We start from the raw sequence: 13,978 nt of genomic DNA, 5'->3' as shown, positions 1-13,978 counted from the left end.
TATTCCTCCTCTCTCCCACACTCTCTAAAAGAAAAATTCAATGGAAAAATACTAGTGTACTTGGGTGAGGATTAACAAACAAAAAAGAAGTATTGCTCTTTCTGCCTCCATCTAGGTTCCGCGTTCCCCGCACAAAATGCCCAGTGAAGCCACAGAAACCGTCCCTGCTACAGAGCAAGAGTTGCCACAGCCCCAGGCTGAGACAGGGACTGGAACAAAATCTGAGAGTGATGAATCAGTACCAGAGCTCGAAGAACAATATTCCACACAGGCAACCACACAACAAGCCCAGCTGGCGGAGGCGGCTGAAATTGATGAAGAACCAGTCAGTAAAGCAAAACAGAGCCGGAGTGAAAAGAAGGCACAGAAGACTGTGTCCAAACTGGGTCTTCAACAGGTTACAGGAGTTACTAGGGTCACTATACGGAAATCTAAGAATATCCTCTTTGTCATCACAAAACCAGATGTCTAAAAGAGCCCTGCTTCAGATACCTACATAGTTTTTGGGGAAGCCAAGATTGAGGATTTATCTCAACAAGCACAGCTAGCAGCTGCTGAGAAATTCAAAGTTCAAGGTGAAGCTGTCTCATACATTCAAGAAAACACACAGACTCCAACTGTACAAGAGGAGAGTGAAGAGGAAGAGGTTGATGAAACAGGTGTGGAAGTTAAGGACATAGAATTGGTCATGTCACAAGCAAATGTGTCAAGAGCAAAGGCAGTCCGAGCCCTGAAGAACAACAGTAATGATATTGTAAATGCTATTATGGAATTAACAATGTAACCATCTAAAAAGGAGGACACTTTTTGTTTGTGTTTCAAAAGAGTTACTGCAGCTTGGTTTGAAATTTGTACTGTTTCTATCATTAATAAAGTTATGGCTTCTTGTGGGGAAAAAAAAAAGTACTGATATATGCTACAATATGGATAAACCTTGGAAACATGCTGCTAAGTAAACAAAGCCAGTCACAAAGACCACATATTTATGATTCAATTTACAATAAATGTCCAGAATAGACAAACCTATAGAGACAAAAAGTCACTCAGGGCTGGAAAGGTGAGGAAACAAAGTAGGGGGAAAAGGGTGATAGCTAAAGGATATGGAATTTCTTCCTGAGGTAATGAAAATATTCTAAAATTGACTACACCTATCTGTGAATATACCAAAACCCACTGACTTATATAGTTTTAAAATGAGTAAATTGTATAAAATAATGTGAATTATGTCTCAATAAAGCTACTTTTTAAAAATGTTAAGGCTGTTCTACCCAGAAGGAAAAATACTAGGCTCCAAATTAGTCCTCTTGTTCCAACGAAAGTTACTGGGAAAAATAACCTACATAACTGCAAAGGAAACTAAGACCAGCACCTAAACTAATCATGGATGTGTTCATCACATACATGAGACAAACAAAGATGAACAGACATTTAAAGAAAACCAATTTTAGGGTTTTAAATAAGCATGCTGTGACATACCAGCATTTAAAACTGAGTTCCGGGGTTTCCAATCCTGGTTACATATCAGAGTCACAAGTGTAGTTTTTTCTTTTAAATACAATTTCCTAGAGCTCTCCAAAGATCTATTAAATTGGAATCATCTCAGGGGGAAGACCCAAACACATTTTTTTTTAGTGTCCTTTTATTCCTGGATTAGGGACAAAGATGTCTGATAATGTCCATGGGTACCTTAGTAAGATTAGTATACTTTCTGTTAAGAGAATTTTTTCAAATTGAAAAGTTTCTACCTCCCTTATTAGAAAAACTATTGCTTTTCTAGAACAAATTTTCCTAATTTTCTCTAAAAATAATTAAACCATATTTTCAAAAGAAATCATATAAGGAAGAGGGAATGGGTACTTAAAGTTTTCTTAAGATGTACAAATTGAAGAGCATTTCATTAACTTAGCTGGATAGATATACTTTGACTAACGATTAATTTAATTAGCAACAAAACACAGTTCTGTTTTGGTTTTAGTCAAAAGAACAATTTACTTACAAATCCATTAAAAACATCAAGTTTTTTTCCACTCAAGGCATCAATCTTGAATGACCAAAACATTTATTTTATATACAGATTGATTCGGTAAGTTTGAAGATAATGGGATAATTACCTACCCAAGATTTATTTTTCATTTTTAGTTTTTGCTTGGTCACCAGCAAGAATAGTTCCAATTATTTAAATACTTAAAACGTAATAAAAACTATCATATAGCCGCTCAGATTTCCAGAATTGTGAGAATATTACCACAATCTGGCTTTTAAATTCGTTTCAATTGAGGCTCTTTGGTAACAATTTAAAATTTCTATATTACATGGCTACTGAATATTAATATGTACCATTAATAATGAATAGAGGGTGGGGCAAAAGTAGGTCTACAGTTGTGAGTACACAAAACACAGTTTCTTACTGTAATACTAGAGGCCTGGTGCATGAAATTTGTGCCTGCACCCTCTCCAATCTGGGACCCCTTGAGGGATATCCGACTGCCCACTTAGGCCTGAACCCTACTGAGATCGTGCCTAAACGGGCAGTCGGACATCCCTCTCACAATCCAGGACTGCTGGCTGCCAACTGCTCGCCTGCCTGCCTTCCTGATTGCCCCTAACCGCTTCTGCCTGCCAGCCTGATCACCTCCTAACCACTTGCCTGACAGTCTGATTGATGCCTAACTGCTCCCCTGCCAGCCTGTTTGCCCCTAACTGCCCTCCCCTGCAGGCCTGGGTTCCCCCCCCCCGCCAAATGCCCTTCCCTGCAGGTCCAGTCGCCCCCAACTTCCCTCTTCTGCCGGCCTGGTCACCCTAACTGCCCTCCCCTTCAGGCTTGATCACCCCCAACTGCCCTCCCTTGCAGGCCTGGTCCCTCCCAACTGCCCTCCCTTGCTGACCTGATCGCCCACAACTGGCTACTGAATATTAATATGTACAGGCCTGATCTCTCCCAACTGCCCTCCCCTGGTGGCCATCTCGTGGTGGCCATCTTGTGTCCACATGGGGGCAGCCATCTTGTGTGTTGGAGTGATGGTCAATTTGCATATTACTCTTTTATTAGATAGGATAGAGGCCTGGTGTACGGGTGGGGGCCAGCTTGTTTGCCTTGAAGGGTGTCACAGATCAGGGTGGGGGTTCCCTTGGGGCATGGGGCGGCCTGGGCGAGGGGCCTGTGATGGTTTGCAGGCTGGCCATGCCTCCCAGCAACCCAAGCGGAGGCACTGGTATCTGGGATTTATCTATCTTTTATAATTGAAACTTTGTAGCCTTGAGTGGAGCCAAACCTCCTGCTTGCTCCATGGCCCCAGCCATTTTTGTTGGGATTTATTTATCTTCTATAATTGAAACTTTGTAGCCTTGAACAGAGGCCAAGGCAGGCCAGGGCTACAGAAGCTTGGCTTCCTCATTGCCGGGGGCAACTCAAGCCTCCTCCTCTCTCCAGCTCTGTGGCTGCCGCCATTTTTGTTGGGATTTATTTATCTTCTATAATTGAAACTTTGTAGCCTTGAGTGGAGGCCTGGGCCGGCCAGGGTGTGCAGAAAGCTTGGCTTCCTCCATTGCTGGGGAAACCCAAGCCTCCTGCTCACTCCGTGGCCGCAGCCATCTTGGTTGGGTTAATTTGCATACTCACACCTGATTGGCTGTTGGGCATGGCTTTGTGGAGTGATGGTTAGTTTGCATATTACTCTTTTATTAGATAGTATTTATTTATTATTTTTCCATATGAACAATTGTAAACCTACTTTTGCCTCACTCTGTACATATAGTACAAATTCAGTTAAGGGAAGAAAAATATTCATATGGTAGCTTTAGACCAAATACTTCTGATTATCTTCCCACTCATAGCACCTCCAAATCCTACCTGCAAACTTCAGTTAATTTATATTTCATGACATGTTATATTTTGCATGACTAATACATAGCATATCAAGTGATAAATTAGTTTGAACATGTGTTTCAGACTTCCTTTTGTAGGACTACTACATACCTGATTTTTCATCTTGTACTTCAAATTCTGCACCAGCAGATCCCAATAGTGATGCCCCATGTTGTAACAATCTACATATATCAAATCTGTCAAAATTCAATCGATCTGTAGTAGATGAATCTTCCATAGCACTTTCTGAAGTAGGTTCTAGATAAAGTTTAAAAATATTTAATTTGATCACATAGCCAAAATGTAAAATGAAAGAAAACAGCATTACTTATGGTGGATGGGTAATATTTCAAGAAAAGTAAAAGGAGAAGTAGAAAAGCTACTGTGGATTTACTTATGATCAGCTCTTATTTATGAATAAACTATTTAGTCAGTGGCTCCCCTCCTACAAACTATCAGAATGTTAGTGGATGTATGTATAGCTGTTTTTTACTACAAAAGCACAATGTTATATGAAAAAATGCATCCCCCTTCATGTTGAAATACGTATAATAAATATCATGCTGTCTCCACTTACTATTAAATTGTTTAAAAAATACCAAGGTGACCCAGCCAGTGTAGCTCAGTGGTTGAGCATCAACCTATGAACCAGAAGGTCACGGTTTGATTCCCGGTCAGGGCATATGCCCAGGTTGTGGGCTTGATCCCCAGTATGGGGCATACAGCAGGCAGCCAATCAATGATTCTTTCTCATCATTGATGTCTCTATCTCTCTTTCCCTCTCCCTTCCTCTCTGAAATCAATAAAAATATTTTTAAATAAAATAAAATAAAAATACCAAGGTAGCCGAAACCGGTTTGGCTCAGTGGATAGAGCGTCGGCCTGCGGACTGAAGGGTCCCAGGTTCGATTCTGGTCAAGGGCATGTACCTTGGTTGCGGGCACATCCCCAGTGGGGGGGGTGCAGGAGGCAGCTGATTGATGTTTCTCTATCATCGATGTTTCTAACTATCTATCCCTCTCTCTTCCTCTCTGTAAAAAATCAATAAAATATATTTTTAAAAAAAAATACCAAGGTAATAATTTGAGTTTATTATAGTGCTAAATTGAAAGATAAACATATTCATGTAACTAAAACTAATAAGCATTATTCCTCCCTATAACTGAGGAATATCTGGAACACAAAGCAACTACTTATTCAATAGCACTCACTACTCAAAATATGAAGCTCCCAGAGACATAGAAGCATCAAACAGATTGTCAAACCTCAGAGAGAAGGCAGGGAAGGTTGGGGGCAGGGAGAGATCAACCAAAGCACTTGTATGCATGCATATAAGCATAACCAATGGACACAGACAGTAGGGGGGCCAGGGCATGTACTATGGGGCGGGAGCGGCTGGGGAGAGGTCAGTAGGAGAAAAAGGAGACATATGTAATGCTTTCAACAATAAAGAATTTAAATTAAAAAAAAAATGAAGCTAATTATAATCACCTGTTAAATTGCTAAAATTATATCTGAGGCCTAAAAATAACTACAAAATGTTCTGTATCCTCTCCAAAAAGGTATGCCATTATAAATTTTAAAAATATTGTTAATTGTCCATTGGTTTGTTGAGCTGGTATTTGTATATAAATTCATCCATAAACAAAGCATAATTGCTTCACTTAAAGAGAACTGCTACAAATATTTTAAGTTTTCTAGCGATGATAAGCAATCTTACTATAAATTTTAATGCCAGTGTAACTAATAAGTTTTGTAAAAAAGAATCTGAGTTCTACCATCTCTATATACCAAAATAATCAGGTATAATAACCTGAAAAAGAAAAAGCTCTTTTCTAAAACCAAGTTATAACTTCTTCTGGTTAAATATTTCATTTGATTACAGAAAAGACAAATTAACATAATCACTGAAAATAATATGTGCCAGCAAATTAGAGCAAAAATTTTAGATAACTGAGACTTATAATAAAAGTGATAGTATCAAAGTGACTTGAAAATGAAACCCAGTTGCACCATATTAAATTTTTACTCACTTAAAATTTGCATCTTTACACATTTTTAAAAGCATACAATCATTTTTAAATATCATTTCAGGAAGTCAGAAAATATTTCCACTCTAAGGCATCTAAAGGACACATAAAAAAACTAAGCATCCCGGTCAGGGCACATACAAAAATCAACCAATAAATGCATAAATAAATGGGACAACAAATCGAAGTTTCTTTCTCTCTCTCTTCCCCTTCCTCTCTCTCTCTCAAATCAATAAAATTAAAACAACAAAAAAACTAGGCATAACCATCCAAATACCCACACATAATTGTGATTAAATTTAGAAAATAATTACAGTATTCTTCCACCAACAAAATAAATAGACTGCTTCAAAGATTTACTTTGTATTGATTTAATTTTATTTTTTATGACATAAATTCCTTCAGGGAAGTAATAACCTCTTTAAGTCAAGCATACTGTAGAATTAATAATTTTTTTAAGAATGTTTTTATTTATTTCAGAGAGGAAGGGAGAGGAAGAAAGAAACATCAATGATGAGAGAGAATCATTGATCAGCCGCCTCCTGCATGCCCATGCTGGAGATCGAGCCTGGAACCCTGGTATGTGCCCTGACCACGAATCGAATCATGACCTCCTGGTTCAGAGGTTGACACTCAACCACTGAGCCACACCTGCAGCCTAGAATTAATAATTTTAAAAAATAAATACGAAAACATTTTGTTTAGTAGTCTTTTTTTTAAGCATATGAAAATCACCTTATTCAATGTCATTTTTTGGTAAGGCTATATCAAAAGCATAAAAATTAAGACTTAAAATTAAAATTATTAAAATATAAAATGTATAGTTTAGTTAATTCTACAGTTAGGTGTTTTACTGCAAGTAGGTTTTCCACTTAAAAGCACCTTGTTTGGTTCTTGGCACTGGATTCCACTCAGGTACATTTTTCACTATAGCTTCAACAGCTTGTCCTGCTGCTATCCGAGTATCCCAATTTGTACTCCTTAAGTATATCAGCACCTTAAAAAATGATAAAACGAAACAGTTATATACCAGAAAATGTTGTTTGTTCAAGGTAGCCAGAACAGAGAAATACAAATTTACATTTTATTAATGTATTATAATTTAGCAGTGGTCAAATTTATATGAAACATCTTGAAATTATTAAAATAATTTATAAGATTATATCATTCACATGAATCACTATGCCTTAAAAAGAATTTTTAATAAATGAAGACTTAAGTACATTTGAAAAATAACATAGCTTTTAACATGCTAAAAAGCAAAGTGTATATTATTAAGTCTTATTTAATGCAAAAAGTTATAAAAATCTAGCAGAAAGAATAAGTGAGGTCAGTAAGATTGCAATAAAATCAATATGTAAAAATCAATGGAAAGTGTTCCTATAAACTTTCAATAAACAACCTGAAAATAAAATTAAGAAAATAATCCCATTTAAATAGCATCAGAAATTATAAAATACTTAATAAATTTAACAAAAGAAGTACAATACTTGAATACTGAAAATCACAAAAATTCAAAATATTGTTGATAGAAATTAAGTAAGATCTAAAACAGAAAGATACCTCATGATCATGGATTAAAAGAATCAATACTGTTAAGATAGTTAATACTCCCTAAATTGATCTACAGATTCAACAAAATTCTTCAAAATCTCAGTTGACTTTTTACAGAAATGAACAAGTTGGCCCTAAAATTTCTATGGAAATGCAAGGAACTCAGAATAACCAATCTTGAAAAGAATAAAATTGGTTGATTCACACTTCTTGATTTCAAAACTTCCTATAAAGCAACAATTACCAAGACAGTGTGATACTGGTAAAAGAACAGTTATCTAGATTAATGGAATAAAATTGAGAGTCCCGGCCCTGGCCCTGGCCCAGTAGCTCAGTTGGTTAGAGCAGCAGTCGCCAACCTTTTGGTCCGCGGACCACTGGTTCGTGACCGCTGGGTTAGAATATTATCCCGATATGCCAAGGTTGCAGGTTTGATCTCTGGTTAGGGCACATACAAGAAGCAACCAATGAATGCATAAATAAGTGGAACAACAAATTGATGTTTCTCTTTCTCTCCCTTCCTCTCTCTAAAATCAATAATAATAATAATAATAATAATAATAATAATTAAGAGTCCAGAAAAAATACTGTGTGTCTATGATCAACTGATTTTCAACAAGAGTGCCAAGACAATTCAATGGGTAAAGAGTTTTTATCAACAAATGGTGCTGGGGCAACAAAATAATGATTTTGAACCCCTACCTCACACCATACACAAAAATTAACTGAAATGGGCCATAAGTCTAAAAGTAAGAGCTAAAAACTATTACATTCTTAAAACATAGGGATAAATCTTTGTGACACTGGGTTAGGCAAGGGTTATTTAGATACGACCCTAAAAGTACAAGTGATTTTTTTATTTATGCACAAGGTGATGTTTAAAAAAAATTGGACTTCATCAAAAGTAATAACTTTTGTGCTTCAAGGACACCATCAAGTAAGTGAAAAAACAACCAACAGACTGGAAGAACGTATTTGCAAATCAAATACCTGATAATGGGCTTGTATACAAAGTATATAAAGAAGTCTTACAACTCAATAATAAAATAACAAATATCCCACTTTAAAAACAGGCAAAGGATCTGACTATTCTCCATAAAAGATAATCAAATAGCCAATAAACACATGAAAAGATGTTCAAGATTAGTCACCAGAAAAACGCATGAAAAGTACAATGAGATATTACTTTACACTCACTAGTATGTATATAATCAAAATTAGTTAATTAAGTTCTGGCAAGGATGTGGAGAAATCAGATCTATCGTACACTGTTGATGGAAATCTAAAACGGTGGAGCCAGTTTGGAAAACAGTCTGGCAGTTCCTCAGGACCCAGCAATTTTACTCCAGGCATATATCCAAGGGAAATAAAAACATGCAACCACACAAAAACCTGCACATGGATTTTCATAGTAGCATTTTCATCATAGGCCGAAAAGTAGAAACAACCCAAATGTCCATCAACTGATGAATAGATAATAAGATATACCCATATGGTATATCCATATCTATACAATGGAATATTATTCAGCAATAAAAAGGAATGAGGTAATGAGACATGCTACAATATGAAAGAACCATGAAAATATAAAATATTTTTTAAGTAAAAGAAACCACTCACAAAATGTCACACAACTATATACAATGTTCAGAATAAGCAAATCTATAGACAGAAATTAAATCAGTGGTTGCCTAGGACTGAGTATGAAAGAGGGATGAAGAATGCTAATGGGAATGAGGCTTCTTTTGGGGGAGATAAAAATGTTTTAAAATTAGATTTCGGTGATGGTTGCACATATCTGTGAATATAATTTTAAAAATCATTGAACTGCATACTTTACATGGGTGAATTGTATTATATGTAAATTCTATTTCAATAGAGCTGTTTTAAAAACAAAACTGAAAGGCAACAAGAAAACACTGAAGGGAGAGAAAAGAGAGAGTAGGAGGTAAGAAGGTGCTCAAGATAAACTTGGCCTCTTTTGGAATTATTTGATGGCAGCCAGTATGCTGGGGTCTCAGTTACGAAGACCAGAACTCACTTGAAAGGCTGGAAACTTTTTCTCAGTTCAGCATAGATTAGTCTTGTTCATTGTTTCCAGTTTCAGCTCATTCAGTCCTCTCTTCCCTTGGGATGAGAAGTGGGTATGCTTCCCTATCCCTCCACCTTACACATGAGTATAATATTGCCTAATATACATCCTTCTCCATTCTGAGAACATGGAACCTGTAGATGTCTAATCACTATCTCTCCATCTACATCTTGGTTAGAAACAGTAGTATCTAAGCAGGGAATACATTGGAAAGAGAGTCACTGTTAACCCTTCTGGCGGGAACCACATAGTACAGATTTATATATTTCAACAAGGGGATAAGAATCAGGGAGGAACAAATGAAAATGAAAATGAAAAAAAGGGGTAAGATCAGTGGGAAGAGAGGTATCACGGGGCTTCGAATGTCTGGGCTATCATATTGCCGCCCCCCCACCCCCACCCTGCAACCTATTCCCTATTCTCCCCTCCCCCAAAGCACTCTTGTTTTTACTCTGCATGCCAGAGAATTAAACATATGGAATTTGCTGCTTGCTATCATAGACATACTTCCACAAGCCCAGAGTTCAGTGAAAGTACAGTCATTGCTTGAGGAAAGAACTTAGGCTAGCATTATGAAAACAGTGACCCAACAAAGCAGAAAGCCTCCACTTACTAAGAATATAATGACAACTAGGTTCTCATATATTTTAATCATGCCCATGAGTACTCATCCATTTTAAGACTGCCAACTGTGATATAATTATTAGCCATTAAAAACAAGTTAGACCACCAACAAACTAGATTAACAACTTAGTTCATTACCAAATTGGGTCAGATTCAAATTTGTGCCACAGGTAAAAGATTTTATGTTATCACATCCCTTAATTAAACTTGATGCAAAAAAACAACAACACACAAACAAAAATATTTTAAATCTTGCAACAAACAAAATAAATACATTATAAATAGCAAAAATCTAAAAATATTTGGAAAAATGTTAAGATATTTAATGGAATTTGAACACTATAAGCTGTCACTAAAATAAAATAAGACAATTTCTGTCTTTACTTTTGTTATCTATGGACAAATTTTCACAATTGTATTACAATTTTTTTTTAAAAAAGCGTTCTTACTTTAGATAAGAGATTATGTAGTTCATGGGGATGAAGCTTTACCACTTCTCCAAGTTGCTGTGCAGCAGCTTTTCTTGTAACTGGAGTAGTGCCAGTATCCAGTAAGATAAAAAGACGGTCAAGCCTAAAATGCCAAAAATACAATGGTTATTCTGAAATGTGTTTTCTCATATGTATGAGTTAATAAATGTACTGAGCATCTGTGAACAAAGTCCTATGCTAAGGCTTCAGGAGAATCTCTATTCTCAAGCAACTTGCTATGGCAAGGCAAATATACAAATAAGTAGAATATAGAATACAGTAAGATACATGTCAGAAAAAACATACAAAGTATTTTAAAGAGTGGGGACAGAGAAAACAAATATTATATCCCCAACTGTGTAATACTGAAAAGGCTTCGTAAAAGAAGTGGTATATGAGGAGGACCATAATGGTAGAAAATAAGATTTCAATACTGGTGGAGATGAGGTGGTAAAAGGGAAGGGGGAGAGACACCTGGAAGAAATAATACCACCAAGGCAATAAGAAAAGGAAGACTATATTTAGAGAAGTGACTAATAGCTTGACTGTAAAATAACAGTGGGAGACAGAAGCAGCTAGAGCTCTAATGTGGAGATCTTTGAATGTGTAGTTCAACCATGAAGGTGTTGAATTAAGAAAGTGATGAGACTGGAGCTATGTTTTAGAACGATTACTCTGGCAGCAGTTTGAAGCATGAAATAAAATGGAAAGAACCTTTTAGATAATTTAAGGCTAAAAGTGAAGACCTGAACTATAATCATGGCAAGACTAAAAAGAGGTTGAGAGAAATGCTGAAGTAAATCACACATGGTATAGTAATTAAGTGAAATAAATGTTAAGGAAATAAAAAGAGTCTGAGACTCTGAATCTTAGAAAATGAAGATGTTGTTACAAGAAATGGGAAGAACTAGTAAGGAAATGTTACAAGTTTACCTTGGCCGGATGGCTCAATTGTTGGAGCATCATCCTGTGCACCCAAAAAAAAAAAGGTGATGGGTTCAATTCCCTGTCAGAGCATATACCTAGGTTATGTGTGCATAGGAGGCAACCTACTGATGTTTCTCCCTTCCTTGGCCGCCCCTTTCCACCTTCCTCTCTCTTTAAAAATCAAACAAACATATCCTTAGACTAGATCCAGAGACATGGAAGCATGGAACAGAGTGTGGAATCTTGGAGGGAAGGTGGGGCAGAGGAGGTGAGGGGAGGTAATCAACCAAAGACCTTGTATGCATATATGCATACACCCATGGACACAGACAGTGGGGTGGTGAAGGCGGGGGTGGGGGGGTGGTCATTGGGGAAAAAAGGGGATATATGTAATACTTTCAACAATAAAGATTTTTTTAAAAGTTAAATATATTAGAATTGAAAAAAAAAAGTTAAATATATTAGATATAAAATAATTAAAAAATAAAGTGTAGAGAGGCTCATATTTTACTTCTGGGATTATTTTTCTTTTATAGACAGCTAAAAAGTTACAAAACAAAGTTCTGAAAATCTTTTATAAGATAAACCTCTAAGGGGGGCAAATGAAATGGGCAGGGATTTTCTTTTTTCTGCTAGTATTTCAAACTAGCCAGTCACTAATAAGTACAAAATCATAACTGGTAAGAAATATATAACTAAAATAGGTCTTTTTCTGTCAAGAAGTCTAGGGGTACTATGAAAACTTTTCAACTGCTTCAGAACAACACTAAGAGGCAAGGTTCAAATTTTATAGTTAAGGATATGTAAGGACAGATATCAAGAAAAATATTTGAGGCAATTTAAGCCATAACATAAAGAAAAAAAGAGTAATACAGCACAGTTTTTGTTCCCTATATAGTGAATGGCACACTGAATGATCATAAAGAAATTTTTATAGGACATGCAAAAATTAACTTACTTTATACAGAATGTCCCATCTTATTCATTCAATGCTATCTATATATTTGTCTTTACCCATTTATTTATCAGTTTTTACTACAGGATTTGGTGAAGAGTGACTCAGGGAGATAGTGGGACAAAAGAAAAGGAAAAAATTTTTTCAGACAGTGGTGTTCTTAAAAAGTTCTAAAACTAAGTCGGACCCCAAACCCCACCCCCAGAAAGTGATTTCCCACATATATCCCATACATAACTCTCAGAATCCCCTTTATTTTCATCTTTAAAAGTGATTACAATGTTAAATTTTATAAGAACCCTCTCTGAACCAACAAATAATCTGCACATTGCCATGACAATATGATTTTTGAATGTCTATGCTCATTGGAAAGAAATTTGTGAAAAGATAATTTAAACATCTACAAACAACTTCCTGTAAGTATCTAGACAAATATTCATTTATTGTTTTTGTTTTTAAATATATTTTTTATTTCAGAGAGGGCGAGAGATAGAAACATCAATGATGAGAGCGAACCATTGATTGGCTGCCTCCTGCACGCTCCCTACTGGGGGATCGAGCCTGCAACCCGGGCATGTGCCCTTGACCAGAATCTAACCCGGGACCCTCCAGTCCGCAGACCAACACTCTATTCCACTAAGCCAAACTGGCTAGGGCAGACAAATATTTATTTAATATTCATTTGCCTGCTATATTCTATGGCAGGCAAAATTACCAAAAATTAAATGTTTTACTATAAAAAATACATTAGTCTTTGATCAAATTTTGCTACAATGGACTTATAATTGTACCAGAGGGCCCAGTGCACAGATTTGTGCACCAGTGGGGTCCCTTAGCCTGGCCTGCGCCCTTGCGCAATCCGGGACACTTCGGGGGATGTTGGACTGCCAGTTTTGGCCCGATCCCCCACAGGCCAGGTCGAGGGACCCCACCGGTACACAAATCTGTGCACTGGGCCAGTTTTGGCCCAATCCCCAGAGGCCAGGCCGAGGAACTCCACCAGTGCATGCCTCTAGTATGCACATAAATTCTTTGGTTAATCTCTTCCCGCCCTCCCTCCTCTCCTCTGAGATTCATCAATCTGTTCCATGTTTCCATGCCCCTGTATTGAGCATCTGCCTCCTGGTGGTTGTGTACGTCATAGCCACTGGTTGAACAGTTGCTTAGGCTTTTATATATAGATTGCTGCAATTATCTAGAGGCCCAGTGCAATTATCTTTATAACAATTATCTAGAGGCCCAGTGCACGAATTCATGCACCAGTGGGGTCCCTTGGCCTGGCCTGCAGGATCAGGCCGAAACCAGCTCTCCAACATCCCCTGAGGGGTACCAGATTGCAAGAGGGCACAGGCCAGGCCGAGGGACCCCACCAGTGCCCAATCAGGGCCAGGGAGGGATGCAAGAGGTTGGCCAGCCGATGAGGGACCGCGGGAGGGCTCCAGGGCGTGTCCGGCCCATCTC

The 13,978-nt window shown here is 37.3% G+C and overlaps 1 protein-coding gene and 1 pseudogene across 1 annotated transcript in view; one reads left to right on the top strand and one right to left on the bottom strand.

Annotated features, from left to right (window-relative positions):
- BTAF1 (B-TFIID TATA-box binding protein associated factor 1) overlaps nt 1-13,978 on the bottom strand; it is a 109,868-nt gene that overhangs the window by 81,640 nt on the left and 14,250 nt on the right. Inside the window, exons 2-4 of the mRNA XM_054728766.1 lie at nt 10,615-10,738; nt 6,778-6,892; nt 3,977-4,123 (exon numbers count right to left, since the gene is read on the bottom strand). Coding sequence (XP_054584741.1) covers nt 3,977-4,123; nt 6,778-6,892; nt 10,615-10,738 — 386 coding nt within the window. The remainder of the gene's footprint in view (nt 1-3,976; nt 4,124-6,777; nt 6,893-10,614; nt 10,739-13,978) is intronic.
- LOC129151997 (nascent polypeptide-associated complex subunit alpha-like) lies at nt 116-889 on the top strand (annotated as a pseudogene).

The sequence above is a fragment of the Eptesicus fuscus genome, chromosome 17 (genome assembly GCF_027574615.1).
Source record: "Eptesicus fuscus isolate TK198812 chromosome 17, DD_ASM_mEF_20220401, whole genome shotgun sequence".
In the NCBI taxonomy this organism is placed as follows: Eukaryota; Metazoa; Chordata; class Mammalia; order Chiroptera; family Vespertilionidae; genus Eptesicus; species Eptesicus fuscus.
This window is presented reverse-complemented; position numbering and strand designations above follow the sequence as displayed.